The 24,408-nt window shown below is 38.6% G+C and overlaps 2 protein-coding genes across 7 annotated transcripts in view; one reads left to right on the plus strand and one right to left on the minus strand.

Moving 5' to 3' along the window:
• The window catches only part of LOC140522324 (uncharacterized), a 35,085-nt gene extending 13,385 nt beyond the window's left edge, over positions 1–21,700 (minus strand). Inside the window, exons 1-4 of the mRNA XM_072637629.1 lie at positions 21,660–21,700; positions 11,750–11,785; positions 11,336–11,356; positions 8,299–8,328 (exon numbers count right to left, since the gene is read on the minus strand). Coding sequence (XP_072493730.1) covers positions 8,299–8,328; positions 11,336–11,356; positions 11,750–11,785; positions 21,660–21,663 — 91 coding nt within the window. The 5' untranslated portion in view covers positions 21,664–21,700. The remainder of the gene's footprint in view (positions 1–8,298; positions 8,329–11,335; positions 11,357–11,749; positions 11,786–21,659) is intronic.
• The window catches only part of BTNL2 (butyrophilin like 2), a 108,553-nt gene that overhangs the window by 1,003 nt on the left and 83,142 nt on the right, over positions 1–24,408 (plus strand). For 2 of the 6 annotated variants that reach the window (XM_072637597.1, XM_072637599.1), the window contains exon 1: positions 9,962–10,096. The exons of 1 other annotated variant lie outside the window; for it this stretch is intronic. The gene's annotated coding sequence lies outside the window, so the exon portion shown is untranslated. Of the gene's footprint in view, positions 1–9,961; positions 10,097–10,335; positions 10,598–24,408 lie in introns of those variants that run through there. 3 more of the 6 variants (XM_072637600.1, XM_072637608.1, XM_072637602.1) reach the window with 2 other exon arrangements.

Consider the following 24,408-nt stretch of genomic DNA (forward strand, 5'->3'; position numbering starts at 1 on the left):
CTGGGTCATATATAATATTGCCTCATGGTCTTCTCAGACCAGAGAATCAGAAAAAGGTAGGATTAGCCTAGGTCAGAGGCTTCTAGGTCCTTTCTTCCCCTTCTACAATACCTTAAAAAGGAATAAAATTCTGGAAGGCATTTTCAAAATCTGATTTTAGCTAAACCTCATTTCTGTCTCTGTTTCTCTCATCCCACTCGCTCTTGTCCCCCACCCTTCCTACTGTCCTTGTTGGTTGTTGACAAGTCATCATAATCATTGACAGAGGGATTTTCCAAAGAAAAAATTCTTTATGTTAATCTGTGCAGTTTCCATTCTCTGAGATTCAGCAATGATTTGGGCCAATGTTCATGTAGCATATTCCCCATGTAGCATAGGAATGTTGTTGTCTGGATTGAAGGGAGGTAGAGGAGACATCACTAGCCTCTTTCTCTCCCCCCCACCCTTTCTCCAAGGGAGAATTTATTTCCTGGCAGGAAAGGAATCAGGAGATTGAGGCCAGATTGAAATTGGGGCTGCTTTCCTCTGGACTAGAATTTGCTTCCTTAAATATTACAAGTTTTCTGGCCTTGAGACCACAGGTTCCCCACCCCTGATTTAGGGGATGTGGTTTTTGGGTTCAGGGTAAACTTCTAATTATTTTTTCTTAGTGGGGAAAGGGAGATCAAACTTTATATCCAAGACTCAACTGCCTTCCTACCAAATACCAATTCCAAAATGAACACACATAGGAAGTAGTAAAGAAACCCATTTATCCAAATGCATAGCAAAGCAGAAACTAGAGAAACATCAGAGAATATATACCAGACAACAGAGAGTGAAGGAGCTCCTCCATTGGAAGCAAGAAAACTCTGCTTAACCAAGAGAGTTGTTGATCTTATCCAAAGGGGTAATTCTTCTAAGTTTCTATTGTAACAAGCTGGGGGAAGGATATGATGGAGACTGCCAGTTTCTTCCCAGAGTTTTTTCCTTCAGCAATCTGAAGTGCAAGTGGCATCTTCCATTTTTTTTTCTCTTGAAACTGGAAGACAGAACCACCTGAAGCTTCAGAGCCTGAAGCCTGAAGAGCCCAAAGAAACTGAAGAGATTTGAAATTTTCTTGCTTTCACCAACTTTGCCTCACTCCTCACACAGATGTGGGACATTGTCTGGTGACTACAGTGTCCAAAGCCTGAAGAACCAGAAGAGACTCAGGGAGCCTCACTTTTCTCTTGCTCCCTTCACATAGTTGTGGGCCATTGATCTCCACCAATGAGAACAAAGTCCCATACCAATGGGCTTTGGAACTTGGGTTATACTAGAGTAGTGGGGAAACAAAAGAAACTGAACCTCAAGTCCCCATAACACCTAGAGAGAGAAGCAGACAAGACAGGGAAAGGTATTCAACTTAGCATAGGCATTTAATGGTGAAACTGGAAGGGGATAAATAAACAGATAAAAGATGGAAAAAATGTACAAAGATTTTTATAGCAAACTTTTTTTTCACCATCCAGTACAGTAGAGCCATCATACTTGGATTCTAATATCCCCATCCCAGATATGCTTACAGAGGGGGTAGAGATAACCCTGAAGAGAGCAGATATGGGAAAAAGTAGATGGACTAGATTCTGTATACACAGAAGAGGCTTTCATTGGAGGTTATATAAATGTGAGGGCATTGAGGTATGCAGTCTCATGACATCTGAAGGAGAAGTTGCCAAAGGCATTAAAATATAATTTCAGATTTATTCCCCAAAAGATGCCTGAGAACATTAACCACTGACTTTTGTGACTATTTTCCCTCTATATAAAATTTTTAAGAGGACACTCTGTCCACATATTAAGGAATCTTAAGAGTATTCTTGCTAAGTTAGAAGAGAATTGATAAAATTTCCAAAGTGAAGTTCCAGTCAAACGTAATAGTAACCATAGAATTACAATCAAGATTTCATTCTACTTGTTTGTTCACTATGCAAAAGTATTTAATTTGACTGGCCACTTTAAATGCTTTCTTCCAACAAGATAGTCCCATGCACATATCAAAATTATTCAAGAATTTCTTGAAAGAAATAACAAGGATGACCTTGTGATCATTAATATCAGAGGAGGTATAAAACAGTGAGATATAAGCTTCCTAAGGTGTTTGCCACTATTGTGGAGGAAATCCAGCATAAAGTCCGTGTTACAGAGATATTCCCTACACATGGTGAGGTGCTCCAGATCTTTCTGTTAACAGACATTGTACTGATTTGATCAAGCCCTGGAACGCTGGAGAGTTTCCTGGATGAGAATAATCACTCAAAGGAATTTGATCTGCAAATAACAGAGGAAAAACACCCCCAATAAGAAGAGGATAAAGAATACCTATTGGTCAGATCATTGGCTTTCTTGCTGTTCCCAACAGGACATTTCGCCTATAATCCTCCTCCTCCTCTTCCTCCTCCTCCTTCTCCTCCTCCTCCTCCTCCTCCTCAAGCATTTATATGGCTCTTTAAGGTTTGCAAGGCTCTTTACAGATATTATCTCATTTAGTACTCACAATAGCCCTGTAAGGTAGGTAATATCTCTACTTTACAGATGAGGAAACTGAGGCCACAAGTGGTTCAGTGACCTGCCCAGGATCACAAAGCTACTAAGTGTCTGAGGCAAGATTTGAACTCAAGTCTTCCTGACTCCAAGTCATTACCTAGCTTCCTCCATGTCTTTGTACTAGCTGTCCCCTATCTCTGGAATGTACTTCTCCCTTCATGTTGGCGGTGTAAGCTCAGTTCTGTGTGGACAGTCTCGGGCAGGTAAAGGTGAGGACTTCTAAACCTTAGAGTTCTCATGAGGCCCCCCAGGGAACAGCTGGGAATTGAGGTGTGAGACCCGGGGTGTGCATTTCCGCCTCTTCCCCGTGGGAAACTTGCTGGAGAGAGCATCCCCGCCCTCGAGATTAATCCATAGTCTGAGTACACCTATTGTTGTCTAAGGGCTGGGAACAGGCATGGTATTCAGGTGCAAACTACGCGGTGGGAGAGCTTAAGTAGGGTCAGGAAAGCCTGAAGGCGCTCTTAGCTCTGAGGGGCCCTTAGAGGACAGAAGGCCCCTCTTCCCTCTTCCCTCTTCCTTCTTCCCTCTTCCCTCTCCCCTCTCCCACTTCCACTTCCATTCTCTTACTGTAAGATCTTTGCCTCCTTGGGAAGAGGATTCCTCTCTCCTAAGGAAGAATTCACCCTGCATATGTAACCAAGACCCTGAATAAAGCCTAACCCTTGTTCAGCTCTGGAGAGTCTCTTCTCTCATACGTTTATCCGGTTTGGCCAGCCGAAGACCTGTGACAGGTAAGGAAAGACTCGGGTAGCCCTTAGGCCTCTAGGCCTGACACCCTCACCTCTGCCTCATAGAATCTCGTTATTTTCAAAACTGTTCAAGTAAAACCTTCTATAGAAAGACTTCCTGTTTCTCCCACCTATTTCCCCTATCCCCTTTACTTTGTATAAACTTATTTATGTACATGTTTTTCCTCCTAATAGAATGTAAACTCCTGGAAGGCAGGGACAGTTTCATTTTTGCTTTTGTATCCCCAGTGCTTAGCACTCTGCTTGGTTGGTAATAAAAGCTTGTTGGTTGATTGACTATGATGTACAATTTGCTGAATGACATAGGACCCCAATGTATTTATCTTAGACAACATATCTATCCCAGAATTGAAAAAGAGGAATGAGAGTAAAGAGATAACCTCTGTGATAGGTAAAATTATTTTAATTACCTCCCCCCAACTTTTCCCTGAAATGAAGGCCTCCCTTTATAATACCAGTATTTTACCAGTGTTGTTATATGGTTGCAAGTCATGGAACACCACAGTCTCTAATGAATTCAAAATCATTAGTATCACATAGGACAATGGAGAAGTGCATGGTGGGAATAAGACGATCACAGCACATTATGAATAAGAAGTTATGACGGAGTGACAAGGCATCACAGCAGGAGAACTAACTTGGTGTAGTGGAAAAAGCTGTGGTGAGCCTAAGAGACCCCAGAAGACTTGGATTCTAGTCTTACCTTTTTAACCTCCTTTCTGTGTGCCCTTGGGCAAATCATTTAACTTGTCCAGACCTCAATTTCTTCCTCTACAAAATCAAGGGATTGGATTACATGATCTCTAAAGGCCCCTTTTATCTTTGAAGTTCTAGGAGGGTGACCAAAGGAGATCATATATTATAACAGTAGTAATGAAAATGATAGACAGGCATACAGAAAAGAAACCCAAATAGGTTAGCTCAGTTGTCTAGCTCAAGAACACATTTCCCATTGATATTCTTTCTGGTGAAGAGTATCTAATTGGTGTAAGTTATAAGGAAATCTAGGAGATCTTCTGCAATATTGCAACCTGAGGTTGGGGATAAGTCCTTTCCCTCTCACCTCTCAATTAGGGAACCTAGAAAAAAGTCCACTCCTTCCTTCTGCTGTTTCTCATCTACTGTTAAAGATATAATTACCTCTAAGGAAAGGAGGCTGCCTAGCCAAAAGGAAACATTGCTAACTTTGGAGTCTGAAATCCTGAGTTCAAATCCTGTCTTTGATACTATCTGTGATTTTGGGCATGCTACTTTGACTCCTTTGCTAGGTCTCAGTTTCCTTATCTGTAAAATGGAGTGAGGGGAGGAGATAGACTAGATGGACTCTGAAATCCCTTTCATCTCTGAATTTAAAATGCTATGACTATACTCAGGTTAAATGACCATCCTTATAAGGTAATCTATGGCTCAGTAGATAGACAGGAGGACTTGGAGTCAGGAAAACTATTTGCCTCAGACACTAACTAGTTGTGGGACCCTGGGCAAATCACTTTACCTTTCTGTGTCTCAGTTTACTCATCTGTAAAATGGGGATAATAATAGCACCTACCTCATGTGAGTTACCATATGTAAAGTACTTTGTAAACATTAAAGTGCTATTTAAATACTAGTTAAAAGTATATTGTTATTCTTCTAATTAATTATTATTGTTTTTCTTAGGGAAGAGAGGGGTCATCTTCCTAAGGAGGCAGTCAAGGAAAAGTGAATAGTATATGACCTTTCTCCATAATTCCCTAGTTTATGCATAGTGGTTATTTCATGACTTTTCTTGACCATAGTTGGAGTTTTCTTGGTAAAGGTACTGGAGTGGTTTTCCATGTCTTTCTCCAGCTCATTTTTACAGATGAGGCAAAATAGGTTTCCTAAAGTCATACAGTTAATAAGTACCTGACATCACCTTTGTAACTCTGGCCTTCCTGACTCCAGGACCAAAGTTCTATCCACTGCGCCACCTAGCTGCCCTTCAGAAGTCATAGCAGAGGGGTTGAATTTAGGAAGGAGCTTGCGTGACATCTTTCTCTACAATCTAAACTGAGCCTTTTGGCTATGGTGATAGGGAGAGTGAATCACAATTGGTGCTGCCTGATTGAAGGGGTCCTTTTGATCTTTAACATTCTTACAAACACTAATGGGCAATTCTTTCCCCTGAGGTCAGAGTTTATGGGCTTCTGTACTCTCAAATACTACTCCACTAAACTACACTTCTGATTGGAGAGATTCTTCTAGATCAGGGATGGGGAACTTGTGGCCTCCAGGCCACATGTAGCGCTCTAGGTCCTTAAGTGCGACTTTTTGACTGAGTCCAAGTTTGACAGAACAAATCCTTTCATTAAGGGGATTTTTTTTCTGGGAAATTTGGAGGGAAGTTTGGATTCAGCCAAAGGGCTGTATTTGAGGACCTAGAGGGCTGTATGTGGCCTCGAGGCCTCAGGCTCCCTACCCCTGCTAGATCCTCCACTCTTGAAGGATACCCAGACAATTCACTTTATCACTTTCCTTTCAGCTACTTTCCTGGACTTCATGATTCCCACAAACTCATCATTCTGCAAGGTGAAATCAAATCTGAAACTCTCACTTCCATAGACTACTTCCTACCCAGGTAGCAGGATTTCATCCAGCTCTGGGTAATTTTTTCCCTCAACTTTCTCTAACTTTTTAGCTTCTTTTTATATATTGTCTTCCCCAGTAGATAACTCCTTGAAAGTGGGGACTCTTTTATGCTCTGTCTTTTTATCTCCAGCATGTAGCACAGTGCCTGGACATGGTACTTAATGTTTATTGCTTCTGATTCTAAGCTATAGACAGTCTCCTCAGAAAAGCACACTTCATTGTGAATTTATCTCCACTGGATGTAGAAATGACCTGTCACAAAGCCAGGCATAGGTTGTCTACAACTGTATAAAAGGCTACCTTGGCCCCAAAGCAGACATCTGCCCACCTGATGGTGTAATAAGTCATTAAAAACTGGGAAATCTAGTTTCTTAATTTCAACTTTGATGTCTCCTTTTCCATATTTTTTTCCCTCCATGAGTTTTACCCTTTACTTCTTACTGATTCCCTCTCTACTTTTAAAATATTTCTTTGTCATTACCACCTCACTAGATCTTTCCCTTCCCTCTTTTTCTTCCTTCCTGACTTTTCTTCTTTCTTACCTCTTTTACTTATCTTTACTTATCTTTCTCTTTGCTCTCCCTCTCATCTTATTTATCCCCTCTCCTCTCCCTTTTTTCTCCCCCCCCTCAATTCTTCCTTCCTTTCTTCTTGTTCTCTGATCCTTTCTACATCCTCCCTCATTCTCTGCCTGTTTTTTTTTTCAGTTCTGGGAAGCCGTTTAGTTTGTTAACAAAGCAGCTTATTTAATACAGGGCAAAGTGTATTTGAACTTGGTCACATTTTCCTGGAAATGAAAGTGGAAAAGCAGTTTCACAAACATCCTTTTTATTTGATCCATACCAATCCTGTGGATGTAGGCCAGATAAGTAATATTCTGATTTTATAGACAAAAGTTTTAAGAGGACTTTTAGAGGCTGGCTGGCAGACTGGAAACCAACACACCATTTAAAGCATTGTTTTCATTTTTTCATTTTCATAAATGTGTTCAGAGTCACTCCCTTCATCATCATCAACACCACCACCACCATCATCATCAATCCTCATCATCATTAACAACAGCTGCTTTGGGGATAAAGACTATAAGAAGCTGGGGCTAACCATACAAAGAAGTTGGTTTAAAAAAAATTGGATGATTATTATTTGTTTTCCTCCAAGAAAGAAAAGTACAAATGAAACTTTAAACTATGATTAGGAAATTCAGGGAAAAACGGGTTTTATAGATGTGAGGCAAGTAGTTTATGTGCCAGAAATATCTTTGGTTTGTATTACTTAACTTGAATCACTCTAATAAAGAGACATTTGCAGCCAATCTGAGAATTTAGTAGCTGTTATATTCAATTTTTTCATTAAGTTTGCCTGACTGCTTGGAACTTCAAGGCCATCTAATTCAACAAACGATGATTCCTTCTTTAATGCCAGAGAATGCAGATTCTTATAATAGAGTAGTTGACTAAGAACCAACCCTCCTCCCTACAAAAAATAACCGAAAGCCCCTCAAAACCACAAACCAAAACCCAACCAACCAAAAAAAACCTAGCCAAAACCCAAAACCAAAGGTGAAGTTCAACCATAGAAATACTGGACGAAAAAACCCTGTTATCACCACCAAGCATAAACAAGGGAGTTATGGTGAAAGATCACAAAGTGTTCACTTTTCCCTAGCTATCTCCACCAGGAACACAACCTTTCTCTTCTCCACTCTCATCCCTAAGAAAAATCATGATATGGGAAGATCTATATGAACTGATGCAAACTGAAGTAAGCAGATTAAGGAGATCATTGTACACAGTCACAGCACTATTTAAATGATCATCACTGTGAAAGACTTAGCTACTCTGGTAATATAATGATCCAAGAATATTCTAGAAAAGTGCTACCTCTATCTAGAGAAAGGGCTGATGAACTGAGTGCAAACTGAACTCTAGTTTTCTCACTTTTTTTTCTTGCTTTTTTGGAATATGGAAATATGTTTTGTATGGTTTCACTTATGTAATTGACATCACATTGCTTCACTTCTTAATAGGTGGGGAAGAGGCGAAGGGAGGGAGAGAATTTGGAATTCAAAATTTAAAAAAGAATGTTAAAAATAAGAAAGTAATAAATGTGTAAAAAAAGAAACAAAAACCAGGATAATCAGAAGGATAATAATATAATAGCTATCATTTATAGAGTACTTTAAGGTTTGCAAACACATTTGATCCTCACAAGAGTTGTTGGTAATAGAGTAGTGTCTCGCCCCCAATCTGAGACACATGGATTTTAGAGCAATTGCACAACTAGAAAGAAATAAATATAAAGGTTAGAGGAAGATTTTGGGGACTGTAAAAGAGCAAGTGACACTCAAATTGAGACACAGGCAACTTACGTAAGAATCTGTTTGTCTTCTGAGAGAGCTCTGAAAAACAAAACAAGTCAGGGTGTCATTTTTGACTTGAGGAAAACTGTCTCCCTGAGGATCACCACATTCAGGGTTGGGTATGATTTGGTGTACTGAGATCATTCATTATCTCCTATTATAGTGCCGTGGTTTTCATTTTCCTCAATTCTTAATCATTTAGAAGGATTCTGGGTAAGCAAGAGAGATCAAAGAAATAAAGAACTTCAAAAAAGTGCAGCCACTGTAAGGCTCAGCTTCCTGCAGATATTGGAGGAGACTCAAAAATCAGGACAGAGTTGTAGATTAACCTGGGGGGATTCTGGGTATCGAGGAATCAGGAGAGGCAAAGGAATTATTAGCCTCAAAGGCCTTCAGCTAACATAGGGTGAGACTGCCATCAGATTCTGAAGGCAAATGAGGCTAATCAGAACAAATAACTTATTAATGGGTCACCTAGGTCCAGCTAAAAGGCGGACATGAACAAAAAAGCCAGTGAAGATGATCTGCATAAAGAGAACACACTTTTTCTTGGGGGACTGGATTTCAGTAATGAAACTCTTAGATCGTACCCTTTCAGTGTAAGGGAGTGGGATAATTTCATCCACTATTATTAGATCAACCAATCAACATGTATTAAGCACCTGCTACTATGTTCAGGGCAGCTAGCTGGTGCAGTGGATAGAGCACCAGTGCAGAAGTCAGGAGGACCTGAGTTCAAATCTCACCTCAGACACTTGACACTCACTAGCTGTATGACCTTGGGCAAGTCACTTAACTCCAGTTGCCTCATCCTGGGTCATCTCCAGTCATCTTGATGAATATCTGGTCACTGGATTCAGATGGCTCAGGAGGAAAAGTGAGGCTGGTGACCTGCACAGCCCTCCCTCACTGAAAACAAAGTCAAGTGTAAGTCATGTCATCAGTTCTTTGATGGCATGGTCTTCTTTGGCAATGAAGGATGAACACACAAGCACCTACTATGTGCCAGGCACTGCTGTTGGTGGCTTCAGCTCTTTGCTCAATCTGAGATGTACATAGGAAAGGGGGTGGTTTATTCTTTCCAGAGCCATAACTAGGCTGGGACAGTTAGAACTTTTCTCTAGGACAACACATTTAGATAGTGTTGATGGTACTTGCAGTCTTTCAGTAACACAGAAACAACAGAGCTCAAGCAACTCATCTGAAAGAAAATTAGTTGAAAGAAGAAGCGTCCAGGTGGCATGCTGGGTAATTTCTTTCCCCAGTCTGGGTGACAGCCAACCCAGCAGTGTTTTCAAATTTGTGTCCTGGAGGTTTGGCTTCACTTCCCTGAGGGTGGTGTCTCATTGCACCTTCCTTTTCTTTGGTGTTTGCTTGTCTCAGGTGTGCTTTGTGGTGTTTGTCCTGGGTGCAGAACTTCTAAGGATGGGTTCTTCTTTTTCTTGACTGCATAGTCCTAAAAGCCTTCACAGGGTGATAAAATTTCATTCCATTTCTAGTCTGCTGCCTTTGTTTACCTCTTAACCTCATATTCTTTCTTTTCTTCAGACCTTTTTCATCAATTTAAATTCCTCACTGGGTGAAAGGCCATTATAAACCACAGTCAAGAGACTTTCTCTCTATTCTTTGTTCTTTATGTTAATTAGTGGATTTCTACTTTCTCCCAAATCAGTTCTGGTGCATGAGGATACAGAGTAATGGGGATATAAGAAACTGATAAAAATGAGCCCTAAGTCCCTGCACCTCTGGAAATGGAAGCAGCAGCCCAAGAAGACGGTCCTTCTAATATTGTAAAGACTACAAGTGGGTAAGAGTTGAGTAATATATAGAATTTATGGATGGGTGCTATGAAATGCACTGGAAAATACAAACAAGAAAAAACCCAAACTCATTAGAGTTTGGCATAAACAGAGCATGCTTCCCAAGGACAATCCTTCTAGTGCAAATAAATAGACCCACAGGGAATTCTAATTTCTCTGCCACTCCCACGCCTCCCCATCCCCCCCACCCCCCTCACCCCCTCTCACAACCACCCACACGCAGCCCAACCCACTCCCACCCACAACCACACACACACACACACACACACAGACACACACACACAGACACAGACACAGACACAGACACACAGACACACACACACACAGAGCAGTTATGTTCAAACTAGTAAGTATAGAAGTTTTTTGAGGCTTATTATTCCAGGGCTGTTTTAATTGGGTAACTGGAAGAAGAAGGAAGTCCTGGACTGGAGAAAGGGCCACTCCCCTCTTCTTTCCTGTACAGGGCACTGACATCTTTCAGAAGAGTGGTAAGATTCTATTGAATTTATATGACTTTTTTTCTTTCCCTCCCTTTCTTCTCCCATCCTTTCCATCTGAATTTGCCTATTTCTTTCTCTTTTCCTTTATGCAATCCTAGTCCCCAAACCCTTCTGATTGGTGGAAATGAATGCTATGCCTTGCAGAGGGCGGGGCAGAATGTCTGAGAAGACTGGGAGTTCCAGTCTTCCCTAGTCCTCCTTGGGGGCTTTTCAAGGCCAGTAAACTGGGGTTTCCTTAAGTTTGGGAAAATCCTTTAATATTTATGTATCATTTGGATCATTACAAGGGAAAAATTGCTAGGATTATGATTCTTCATATTGATTTAAGAGGTTTTTCAGTGTCTCTAAGCTCAACAGCAGTATATGGCATAAAGGGGATTTGCCAGAGGTCCTCTTGGAGCATATATGAAATAGTCTGATTGCTGTTAGGGGTGGAGGACCTGGCTGTAAGCCAGGAGGGAAGTTGAGCGGAGATAGTCACACACATGTAGTTTTCACAAATCTTTGGGGATATGAAAATAGCAAAATGGCAAAGTTTCCTCACAAATATTTAGAAACCTTCTGAGATAGTTATGTACTGAATGAATGAGGCAGTTAGGGAAAAGTAGGAGTTTCCAGTCTGGCATCACTGGAAGTGAGAGCAGCCTCCTGGGGGACTCACCCGCAATCTCAGAAATGATAGGAGATGAAGACATAGCACAGTTAAGAAACCAAAGAGGAACTTACTTTTGGATTCTGCAGTTCCCGCTAAAATACAAACAAAAAAATAAATCAGTGGGGAAATAATGGTTCCCAGTGATATGGACTGGGGGAGGTGGGTGGGAGAAAACATCAGAAATGGAACCCTTAAAAACATCCAGCCCTCCATGTTAGCTATAGTGGAAACTTGAGGAGTCAAGCAGCCTTTGCTGTAGATTTTCTCCTCTAGCTTTGCTTTTTAATTGATGAAAAATTTCATGAGTTTCTGCTTTGACAAACTTAATTATTGTAGGAGGGATTCTTGGAAATGTGGAAGGAGACAAGGTTGGGAAGCACCTTAGACTATCACAGACTAGGGAAAAGGGAATGAAAAGAGCAGGGAAACCCCCTATGTCCAACAGAGGATGCATAATGGAACCAGGGGAAAGCCAGAAAACTTACATGATAATCCTGATCTTCTATGTTCTTTTATGTCACCTACAATGAAATCAAGTATTATGCCAAAAGCCTTTATTAAGTGCTTATGAGATACTGCGTTGGGGACTGGAAGGTGAAACAAGACAAAGTGCTACCCTCAAGGATCTTACAATCCATGAAGTGAAATATGCAGATCTGTCTCATAGGACTGACTGTAGAAAATTTAAAACTCAGTAAATCCAAAATGGAAATTAATTCCCTTTCCTTCTAAACTCACTCCTCTTCCTAACTTTTCTATTCCTGTTGAGGACAATACCATCTTTCCAGTAACTCAGGTCCACAACCTCAGAATCTCATCTGTGTCCCTTCCCTCTCCTTTCCTCATCATATCCAATCAGTTGTCACATCTCATTAATCCTATCTCCATGACATGTTTTCAGGACATCCCCTTTCTCTCTATTCACATGATGACCACCCTCATTTGGGCATTAATTGTCTCCCTCTTGGAATGTTGCAATAGCTTCCTAATTGTACTCCCAGTTGATATTTCCCCTCTATTCTAATTCATCCTCCACAAAGTAGTCAAAATAATCATCTTGAAGTATAAGAGTGGCTCAAATTCAGTAACTCCCTTTATTTCTTTAGGATTAAGTACAAGCTCCTTTGCTTGGCATTTAACATTCTTCTCAGCTTGCTTCTAATATACCTTTACAGGCATGAGATTTATTAGTAACATACAAAACATTTTTTATCCTGAACCATATTTTCTGGCATGAATACACATACACACATATATGTATATATGTGTATATATACATATATGTACACATGAATACGTAAATAAGCATACACATATACACATATACATGTACACATATCTATATTATCTATATCTTAATTTATATCTTGATATAATCTAGCAATGTTGTTACTTACATCAACATCTAAATGATATTTATATCCGTATCTATATTCATGCATATATCTATAGGTATATCTGGATATATTAATCTATATCATTCACATAAATATCCATATTTATATATCTGTATATTATTTATATCCATATTTATATCAGTAGCTGTATTATAACCATATCTTGATCCATATTCATGTCTCTATTTGTATTTGTCATATCCATTTTCATCTCTGTGTCTCTGTTTCTCTGTGTCTGTGTCTGTCTCTTCCCCCTTCTCCCTTGTGGACAGTTCCACATTTAAGTTACCATGTAGCAAGATACATATTGATTTGGAGAGTCTTGTGAAGTTCTTTTCGTTCTCTGTAACAAGTATTGTCACAGAAACTCCATTCTCCTGCTAATCTTTCTGCTTAAACTCATCATAAGTTTTAAGGCAAGAGCAACACTGACAACTTTTTTTGTGAGTCATTTAGCCACAACTTCTTTGTGTCTTTTGGCTACATTTATAGCAAGAATATGTCAATATCCCTGTGCTGCAGTTCCTCCAATGACCTGGTTTATCACTGAACAAAATTCTCCCGTCTCACATACCTATATTAATATTTGTAGGCAGTCTAAACTTGGTAATTCAGAAATAAATTATTCTTAGCATCCTCTGCCCCCTTTTCTGTCCTTTTAGTGTCACTGCAGAAGTAAGCATGGGACATACGTTATTGAAAGCCATTTTATTCTTTTGTTTTGTTTTGTGCATTTCCAAGTCCAAAGAATTTATCACCTGTCTGTTGGGGATGAGCCTACCTCTGCTTCGTTAGGCACAATCTTTCCAGTTCGTATGATCCCATTGTAGCTCGTGTTCCATAAGCATGGTCTTAGATACACTCAGATCATCTTTATGTTACAGTGTAGCATTGGAAGACTTTTGTGGGAGATGTTTTTATACAGTTGTATCTTTAGAATATGTTCTCAGCAAGGGGATCACTGGTCCAAAGTATTAAATCAGTTTTTTCTCTGCTGTCAAATTGCTCTTAACAACATCAATTTGTTCCTTAGTTGTTTTTCAACTGTGAGTTCATTTAGGTTCCTTTCCTTTCCTTTCCTTTCCTTTCCTTTCCTTTCCTTTCCTTTCCTTTCCTTTCCTTTCCTTTCCTTTCCTTTCCTTTCCTTTCCTTTCCTTTCCTTTCCTTTCCTTTCCTCTCCTCTCCTCTCCTCTCCTCTCCTCTCCTCTCCTCTCCTCTCCTCTCCTCTCCTCTCCTCTCCTCTCCTCTCCTCTCCTTTCCTTTCCTTTCCTTTCCTCTCCTTTCCTCTCCTTTCCTCTCCTTTCCTTTCCTTTCCTCTCCTTTCCTCTCCTTTCCTCTCCTTTTTCCTCTCCTTTTTCCTCTCCTTTTTCCTCCCCTCTCCCCCCCTTTCCTCCCCTTTCCTCCCCTTTCCTTTCCTTTCCTTTCCTTTCCTTTCCTTTCCTTTCCTTTCCTTTCCTTTCCTTTCCTTTCCTTCCCTTCCCTTCCCTTCCCTTCCCTTTCTTTCCCTTCCCTTCCCTTTCCTTTCCAGATACTGGAATGGTTTATCATTTCTTTCTCCAGCTCATCTTATAGATGACAAAATGGAGGCAAACGGGGTAAATGACTTGATCAGAGTCACACAGCAGATAAATGTCTGAGGCTGGATTTGAATTCAGGTCTTCCTGATTCTAGAACCAGTACTCTGTCCACTGCATGATCTAGCTGCCCTAATAGCCACCTAGCATTTATTCAGTTCTTTAAGATTTGCAAAGTGCTTTTACATATGATAACTCATTTGACCCTCACAACAACTCTGTGATGTTAGTGCTATTGTTATCTCTACTTTACAGATAAAGAAACTGAAAAAAAATCCAAAGAGATTAAATGACTTGCCCAGGGCCACACAGCTACTAAGTGTCTGAATCTGGATTCTGACTCAGGTCTTCCTGACTCCAGGATGCTCTATCCACTTAACCGCCTGGCTGAAATTTTACAATTGATTCACAATTTATGAAGGCATATGTTTCCCTAATGCCAAACTAATTAAAAAATAGAGTTTAATTATTTTTAACAATGTAATGGGTATAAAATAATACTGTCCTGTTGCCTTTCAGTTGTTCTTTTATGTCCAGTACCGCAATTTGAAAGCATCAGTTCTGTAGCACTCAGCTTTCCTTGTAGTCCAACTCTCACAGTCATACATTGCTACTGAGAAAAGCATAACTTTGACTATATGGATCTTTGCTGGCAAGGTGACGTCTCTGTTTTTTTGTATGCTGTCCAGATTTGCCATAACTTTTTTCCTAAGCAGCAAACTTCTTTTAATTTCGTGGCTGCATTTGCCATCTGCAGTGATCTTTGACCCCAAGAATATAAAAGCTGACACTGCTTCTATTTCTTTTCCTTTTATTTGCCAGGAGATGATAGGACCAATTGCCACGATCTTAGTTCTTTCAATGTTAAGCCAGCTTTGACCCAGCTTTTATACTCTCCTTTTTCCGTCCTCATCAAGAGACTTCTTTATTCCTCTTCACTTTCTGACATTAAAGTGGTATTGTCTGCACATCTGACATTGTTGATGTTTCTCCCAGAAACTTTAATTCCAGTTTTTGATTTATCCAGTCTGGCCTTTCAAATAATGTACTCTGCTTGTAAGTTAAATGAGTAAGATGACAATATACAACCTTGCCATACTCCTTTTCCAATCTTAAACCAATCTGTTTTTCCACATTCAGTTCTAACTGTTGCTTCGTGTCCAGCACACAAGTTCCTTAGGAGACAAATAAAATGATCTAGTACTCCTGTCTCTGAGGACTTGCCACATTTTGTTATGATCTACACAGTTAAAGGCTTTAGTGTAGATGTTTTTCTGAAACTCTCTTGCTTTCTCCATAATCCAGTAAGTGTTGGCTATTTGATCTCTATAGTTCCTCTGCCTTTTTGAAAACCAGCCTGCTCTTCTGGTAATTCTCAATTCACATGTTTTTGAAGCCTAGTAGCATGTGAAATGGATGCATTTGTTCAGGAATTGGAACATTCCTTGGTATTGCCCTTATTTAGGACCTGGGACATAAACTGATCTTTTCTAATCCAGTGGCCAATGTTATTTTCCAAATTTGCTGGCATACTGAGTGGAGTACTTAACTCATCTGTAATTTCATCACCTCCACTAGCTTTGTTGTTAGGAGTGCTTCTGCCCTTCATCTTGAGGGGGTCATCTTCTGATATCATCTCTTTTATCATTTTAGTAGTGTCCATGGGGTTTTCTTGGCAAAGACAGTGGAGTGATTTGTCATATCCTTCTCCAGTGGATCACTTTTTGTGATCATCCACTACGACCTGTCCATCTTGAGTAATTCTGCACAGCTTAGCTCATTGTTTTATTGAATTGTGCAAGGTCCTCTACTATGACAAGGCAGTGATTAAAGGATAAGGATCTGGGGATACAAAGAAAGACCAAAATATGGTCCCTGCCCTCAAGGAACTCATGTTCTGATGAGAAAGACAACATGTATGACCTAGTGGAGATGTTTTCTGTTTTTCATATTTGTTCAAGTGTGCCTTTGTATCCTTTGTGTCTTGGGCATTTTCTGTATGGTATCCCACACTGTTATTGAATATAAAATATTTTTGTGAGAGGGGATTCTGATACCCATTTTTTTTGGGAACCATCCTAGAAATAAGCCATATCTGTTTTGTTTTTAGAAATTTCCTTGTAGTTACTCTGAGTTGGGAACAGCATCACAAAGAAAACCTGACTTGTGGGGTTGAGCTTCCAGGATGGGACCTGGTCCATGTAAGCTCAGAGTCTTTAGCGGTCTTTAGCATGAGTACCATATTTATTTTAGTGATGATCTTTTACCTTCAAAGAAAATGATTGAGCTTGCTTAGATTCTAGGCTGTAGGTCTATTCTTATTCAACTAGGAACTAAATAATCAGTTCTAACTTAAATTTTGTCATCATCCCTTCTCTCAAATAAATTGGTGAGCTGCCAATGGGTGCTTCTGGATATACTTTTTCTTCTTTCTAGAAGTTTGTGTGTGTCTGTAATTTTTAAATTTGGTATCGTGCTTTGGAAAGTTGAAATTAAAATTTCTTCACATTAGAATACTGTGTTGTTTTTCTTGATATTTGTGGTGTTTCTTAAGTAAATTCTGGAAATATAATGCCCTGCTTCCTTTCCTTTTCAATGTATTCTAGGACACCAACAATTCTAATCTTTATTTTTCTAGATCAGGTCTCTAAATGAGATAAATATTCTTCCTTGAATTGCCTTTGATTAAAAAAAGTGCTTTATGGATTTGCTCTTCCACTTGGATTTCTTTGCTGTTCTTTGCATTTGTTCTAGTTTTTTTCCTGCTTCCAATCATGTTTCTTTTAGTCATTTTTTAAAAACATTTTTTTCTTGTCTTATTCCAGAATACTTTAGTTGTATTCATGGTTGAGTTTGAATTGTCATTAATTCTGTGTAACTGTTTGTTATATTAATCAAACTTATCCTGCCTTATTTCTTAAATTGTTTCTAGTACAAATTGATAGTCTTCTTGTCAAAATTTCAAATTTTCCAAATTGTCAAATTTTCCTTTTGTTTTCTTAAACAAAATAAAATTGTTTCAGAGCCTTCTCTCAGATTTGTTCATTGTCTTTCAGATGAATTTTATTTTGTTGTTAAGATTTCTAGAACTTAAAAAAAAGCATTTCTGACTGTATTTAGAGGGACTATGAAGAGACTGACTCCTTGACTCTTCTTATTCTGCTATCTTTTCAGAAGTCCTATGAATGAATTTTCATGTTACAAAAATTGCATATATTTATGACTTTTTTTTAACTTGAGGTTTTTGTTTGTCTTCCCACCAAAGGTCATCCCTATTATTACATAGACTAAAAAACTCCTCTCATTTAAGGAAAAAAAGCTTTAAATCAATGAAATAAAACCTTGCTCATCTTCAGGTGAATGCTATTAAGCTGACATACCTCAGAGTTTCAGAGTAAATTTCTAAGTCATGCCTTTACATTTGTGTTAAATCTTCAGATTTCATACCATGATGAATTTTATTTCAAAAACGAGCTTTCAAATTTGAAAATAAAATGCCACTTTGAAAAAAAAAGTATTGAAAAAGCTATGATGAAGTGCCAGACTAGAAAATTCATGGGAATTTCAAAAGGCAGTGGTTTTTGTCCTTCAGTCTTGAAGAGAATCAAAATGTCATCACTCTGTTGACATCAAGGTACAGTGTGTCCTGCTGTGGCTGATCAGATCAGCATGAACTTGGAAGGCACAGGTTGGGCACAAATAGTCCACATGAGCATTTGGAATGGAGACATCTCTAAATTTGTGCACCTTACATTTCTTTAGAGCTACTGCAATTCTGCTTCATTCAAAGAGCACAGTGCTTTCTTTGATGCTGGCATGCTATGCTAAGTGGTCCTTTGCTAGCATCTCCCGTTGATTCCAAAGTTCTTCAGAAACAACTTGAGAGTGTCCTAATATCACTTTTTCTGACCTCCATGTGAGTGTTTACCTTGTATGAGTTCTCTGTAAAATAGTTTTTTAGGCAAACACATGTTTGGAATTCAAACAATATGGCCAGCCCATTGGAGTTGCACTCTCTGCAGTAGAGTTTGAATGCTTGTCAGTTCAGCTCCAGAAAGGACCTCAGTGTCCCATACCTTAGTTGGCCAGGTGATCTTCAGAATCTTCCTAAGACAATTTAAATGGAAGCGATTCAGTTTCCTGGCATAGCACTGGTATACTATCTGGCTTTCACAGGCATACAATAATGAGGTCAACACAACTGCTCTGTAGACAGTTTTTCTGATCTCTCATATTTTGCCATTCTTTCTTTACCCTTTTCCTCCTTACCCACTTTATCCATTTCATAGGACCATAAATGGAGCTGGAAGGTAGCTTACTGGGAGTCTAGTCTAGTGGTTCCCATGTAGTGGTTCTTTAATTCTTTGGGAGTTAATTCATGATGATAGTACAAGGGATTCCCACTAAAAATTCTTTAATACTTCCTTAAGCTGTAAATAATTACTCAGTTGTGTTATGAATATATTTTTCCTTTGTGACAAGAAGCATGTGTGTGTTTGGAGAATTATAGGTTTGTTTCTGCGATGATTTGAAACTTTTATGATTATGGACATAATAATTTTGGTGTTCATGTAGTGATTGCATCAGTCTCTCATAGCTTCTAAACTCTTATGTAACCCCTGTCCCAATTGGTAAGGGGCTCTTTCCTTATTAATGGAGGTGAATGAGGGGCATTGGTGAGTTGGTGAGAGTGGGAGAGCTCTAGCCTCTTTCTGTCCTCTTTGGGACTCTTCAAGTTCCAAGTATTCTTTGACCTTTGAGTTGCTTTGGGTGATTCTGGCTTTCAGATTCTGGATGGAAGATGAAAGAGGCCAACTCCAATTCAGGCTGCCAAAGGCTGACTCTGGGAACATGTAGGAGGAATTGGCAGTCTCCATCATGTCCCCATTCCTAGTTTGTTACACTAAAGACTACAAAGAGTTTCTCTCATGTGAGATCAAGGATTCTCTCTTAGTTGAGCTGAGTCACCTGACTCCTAATAGAAGAGCTCCTTTACTCTGTGTGGCTGTATATATATTCTTATATGTTTACCTTTTCGGATTTCTATTTTGTTATGATTTGGATAAACAGATCTTCTTCATTGTGGAACTGATATTTGGTAAGAAAAGGGCCAAACTTTGGGTATAGAACTTGCCTCCCCCCTAACAATGACAAGGTCATCAGATGTTAGATTGAAACTGAACATATTCCCTAGACTAATAATATTTAAGGAAGTAGAAAGATATAATTCTAGCCCAGTATTCCTTTTCTCTGAGGAGAACAGAGTGGCTTTCAGCCCCAATTGTCTTCCTTTGAGCAGAACAAGGACAAGGACAGCCCTTGCCACATGTGGGCCTCACAACATGTAGGTTCCCACCCTATACATGTTTTTGCATTTTCTCAACCTTTCATCAAATTGTTTCTAGACCACCACAAGAGTTTGAAATTCAAGCACACACTGATTCCCAACAGATGGTCAGATGTATGAGCATACCTCAGCTGTGTTCTGTACGCTGTAACAGAGTAGCTCCCTCATTCCTCTGTTGTCCTAGAATAATTTCTCATTATCTGTGTAATCACATGATTGAGATGTTATAAACACTTACATTCTTGCAGTGCAGATGTTAGGCTGTTTAAACTGTGTTTTCTGGATATGCATTACATGCCATCTTGAAACTGTTGTGGACCATTACAAACATATTGCAGGAAAAAACAAACAAACCCCAAACCTTATATTGCGTTTTTCTTATTAAGCCTTTTTTTTTGTTTTAAATTTGTCCTCTGCTTATGTTATTATTCTTCTCTCTGGAGGATTTTCAAATGAACTATTTGGCAAAACTCATCAGTCAATAAATAGAATTTCTGTGAGAATGTAGCTGGTATGCCCGTTGTAGAACACAAGAAAATTACATTTGAAGAAATTGTTTCTTTACAAAGACCAATCTGTATATGAACATTGTTAAAAATAAAGATGTAAAAAATAAGAACTAAGTACATTTATTATTTAATACAGAGCTTGCCATTATCTAGTAGAAAAGTAAATATTTTACGTTATAACTAGCTATTCATTTTCATTGATTGGCTAGGTGGCTTAATATAAAAAATTAACTTCCATTCCTTAGTAAGAGAACTTGATAATCTCTTTTACCATTTTCCACCACACAGTTTTATAAACAAGCACTTATATTTTATTCTTGTTTCAAATTGAAATGCAGAAATAAACTTGATGTGGAACCAGATTTAAGGCCATTTTGGTCTGGTGTTGTGCCAAATATCACAGATCTTTGTTCAAATAAAAATGTCTAACATTGAAGTTAAACTTATCTGTGATTATTACATTATGTTAAACATCTTCCAAATTGTAACTTATTTATAATTTATATTATTTATAATCAACAAAGTTTGTAAAATAAAATCAATATGAAGTCTTACATGTAATAGTAAACATATGAGATTTTGCTACATGACTTCTTTTAATTCTTACAGTGTCCCATATGAAATATTGATTATTTTACAACTAGAGTTTTATAATTAGGATTTTCATAATTATTATATACTTATTATATTTTATATACTTATTATTATACATATTATACACTTATATAATTATTTCATAATTATTATATACTTACATAACAAAATTATATTTGAAACTTTGGAGGATAAAAGTTATTATCATAAGCATTTAATGGATAAATCAAAAAGAATATTATGAATAGTATATTAAATTGCTCAGGGGGCTCACAGCACATTTTTTTGGAAAGGTATTCATAGAACAAAAATCTATGGAAGCCACTGATCTAATGCAGCTCTCTAATTTTACTGATGAAATTGAGCCCTGGGAAATGTTGACTGACTTGCCAAATATCACGCAGGTAAGTGGCAGAGAACTGGAACTTGAACCCAGGTTCTCTAATTTCAAATCTAGTAAGATGTTTTCCACTATACCTTACTTTTCATTCATTCATATTCTCTTTCTCTCTCCTTCCTCATTTTATCACTGATAGTAGTTGTAATGTGGGTTAATGTCCTTTCATATAACTATGGTTCTTCACTTTCCACCTCCCTACTTCCCACCCTTTTTTCAGGTTTTCTATGAGGTACCTTGCTTTCTATACTCATCCCCCTCCCCATAAAAATGACAATTCCTCCTCTCCCTCCTCCCTGACTGGGAAGGGCTACATAATTTCTTTTGCATGGTGAGGTAGTTTGTGCTTAATAGAATTAGCTGCCTCACAACAAATTCATAGATCAATGTACAGTACCATGACTCTGATCTGCTTAACTTAACAGAAATATGAGGTAGTAATGGAGGACAGGGAGGCAAGAAGAACTCTAAGCTCATGAAGAGCACCTGAAATCAGGAGTAGAGGAGACAGAGAAAGGCTTTAGACGTTGTAAAGCACCAAAGGATCCCAGAACTGACAAACGAATAAAGAACTTACCCATTGATCTTGAGAGTCTTGCTGAAATAAAAACATAAATGGAGAAATCATTTTAGTTTTCCTGACACAAAGAATTCACAGGTTCCCACTTACATATTTTTGGGGGTGTAGGGAAGGGAAGAGAATAAGAATTTATTAACTACCTGCTTGACTGTGGTAAACACTTTTGCAAATACCATCACATTTAAACCTCAAAACAACCCTTGGAGGTAGTTGCTTCATTATACAGTTGAGGAAACTGAGACAAGTGAGTTGCCTAGAGTCACAGAATTAGGAAGTGTCTGAGGCCAGAGTGGAATTCAGGGCTTCTGATTCCAGATCAGCACCCCATCCATTGTGCCATCAGGTACTGCTCTCGAGTGTGGGAATGATTATTAAAACAGGGCTTCCAAAGAGCACCGAACCTCTGCATGTCAACTGTAGTGCTAATGTCTGAACAAGTCATTATGCACAATGACATGACACTTCTAGTGGCTTCCCTGAACTCCTGAACTTGATGGACAAAAGATAAGAGATTATATTCATTGATTTCTTACCAAGTAAAGAACTGGCAAAATCCTATTCATGGATACTGTCCTGTCTTCATTTCCTTCTTCCCTCTTTTTTTCCTTATTCATGTTCCATGAAAAAATTTCCTTTCCTCCTCTGTCTGTCTGTGTTTGTTCTTTGTTTTTGAAGAAGACCATGACATCAGAGAAATGATGACATGACTTGCACTTGACTTTGTTTTGAGTGAGGGAGGACTGTGCAAGGTCATCGACCTCACTTTCTCCTCCTGAGTCATCTGGGTCCAGTGACCCATCTGGTCTGATCTTTCCTCCTTTAACTGTCTGAAGGGACCATTTTCTTTATTATTGTCAAGTCATTATAATCATGAACAGGGCAGTGTTAGTTTATTTTTTACTATTTCTCTTAGTCTGTGGAGTTTTTGAGTTCTGTAAAGCCATGAACACCCTTTTGAGCTTCTTTTTCTAGTTTAGGGGACAACTGTCCATCATCTGTTGCTGTAGGTAACTTTTCATTCTATTACAAATCTGGAGTCTGAAAAAAAAGTCTCTTAGGGAAGAGATTTAGGCAATAATTCATCCATCCCTTTGAGAGCAGAAAAAGTAGATGAGGGCAGGCATCCTGGGTCAGGAAAAAGAGTGAAATGTTATTTGATTGCAGAGTGTGTCTGTTTTATCTAGGAACTTGTTGGAAATTCCTACAAGGGATCTAGGTTTTGAACAGTAGTTTAGATCAAGTGTGGGAAACTAAGGCTCACACACAATAAAAGATAAGCCTTATGGTCACTGATCAAGTGGTTCCAGAAAGAAATAGGGCTGTGAATGCCTAGCAGGGGTGGAGAACCTTGACCTCGAGGCTACATGTGACCCTCTAGGTCCTCAAGTGCGGCCCTCTGTCTGAATCCAAACTTCACAGAACAAATCCCATTAATAAAAGGATTTGTTCTACAAGACTTGGACTCAGCCAAAGGGCTGCACCCAAAGACCTCAAAGGCCACATTTGGTTCCCCACTCTGGGTTTAGGGCAACAGTGAGTGAATTTAAACTTTATTTAAAGGCAGAACCAGCAATAATAACCTGCTGTGAATATGTTTTAAGGAAACCAGATAAAGCAGAGAGGATTGGATCAATAGTTAGAGAGAATTTGCAGTCATGATCCACCAAGATTTCTTGGAAGTATAGATTAATGATCATGCCAGTTTGAGTAATCTGATGAAGCTTGTTGTGTAACTTTGGTTATGTGGGAGTGACCCTGATCATGCTTCCTAGATAGGTAAAATATTCTCTTGGATTGATTGAAGTAAGAAAGGCTTTCATTGGTCTCCTTTGTATGTTATTATCTCCTTGGAGGGACTAAGTCAGACTCTGGAATGATTTAATTAGAACTATCAATAGAAATAGATAAATTAGGAGGAGAGGTAGATTTTGAAAGGATAATAGAAGTTCAGTTTTGGATATATTGGGTTTGAAGTGCTAGCACAATATCACAGTGTAGATAACCAATAGGTAAGTGGAAATATGTGACCAGAATTCTAAGAGGTTGGGGTGAGGGGTGCAAAATGGGGATAATAACATCTCCCTCCCAGGGTTGCTGGGAGGATCAATTGAGATAATATTTGTGAAAAACACAGTGCCTGACACATATTAGGCACTTAATAAATCTTGTGACTGTGGCAAGATTTGAACTCAGATTTTCCTGACTCCACATCTAGCTTTCTATCCACCACACCATCTAGATGTCTTTCTAAAATGTGGTACTTAGAACTATATGCAGTATTCCATATGTAGTTTGACCAAAATAAAGTACTGCAGGACTATGGCTTCCATTGTTTTGGAAATTATTCTCTTTTTAAACTATTATTTCATATTTTTTTTATACCTTAATTTTCAAACATATGCCTTCTTTTCTGCTACTCACTGAGTCATTCCTTGTATCAAAGAATAAACAAGAGAGAAAAAAACACGCAGCTAAGCAAACAAACAAAACATATTAACTGAGTATGACTGTGCTCCACCGCTGCAAAGAAGAGATAGAGGTGTATTTTCTGATATCATCTCTGTAGACATGTTTGCTTTTTATAAACTTTTCAGTTGTTTTTGATCTTTTCATTTATGCTATAATCATTGTGCATATTTTTTTTCCTGTTTGCACTTTCTTCATTTTGCCTCAGCTAACAGTCTTCCTATGTTTCTCTGAATTTTCCCTTATCACTGGTTTTTATTACACAGAAATATTCCATTAC

The sequence above is a fragment of the Notamacropus eugenii genome, chromosome 2 (genome assembly GCF_028372415.1).
Source record: "Notamacropus eugenii isolate mMacEug1 chromosome 2, mMacEug1.pri_v2, whole genome shotgun sequence".
Lineage (NCBI taxonomy): Eukaryota > Metazoa > Chordata > Mammalia > Diprotodontia > Macropodidae > Notamacropus > Notamacropus eugenii.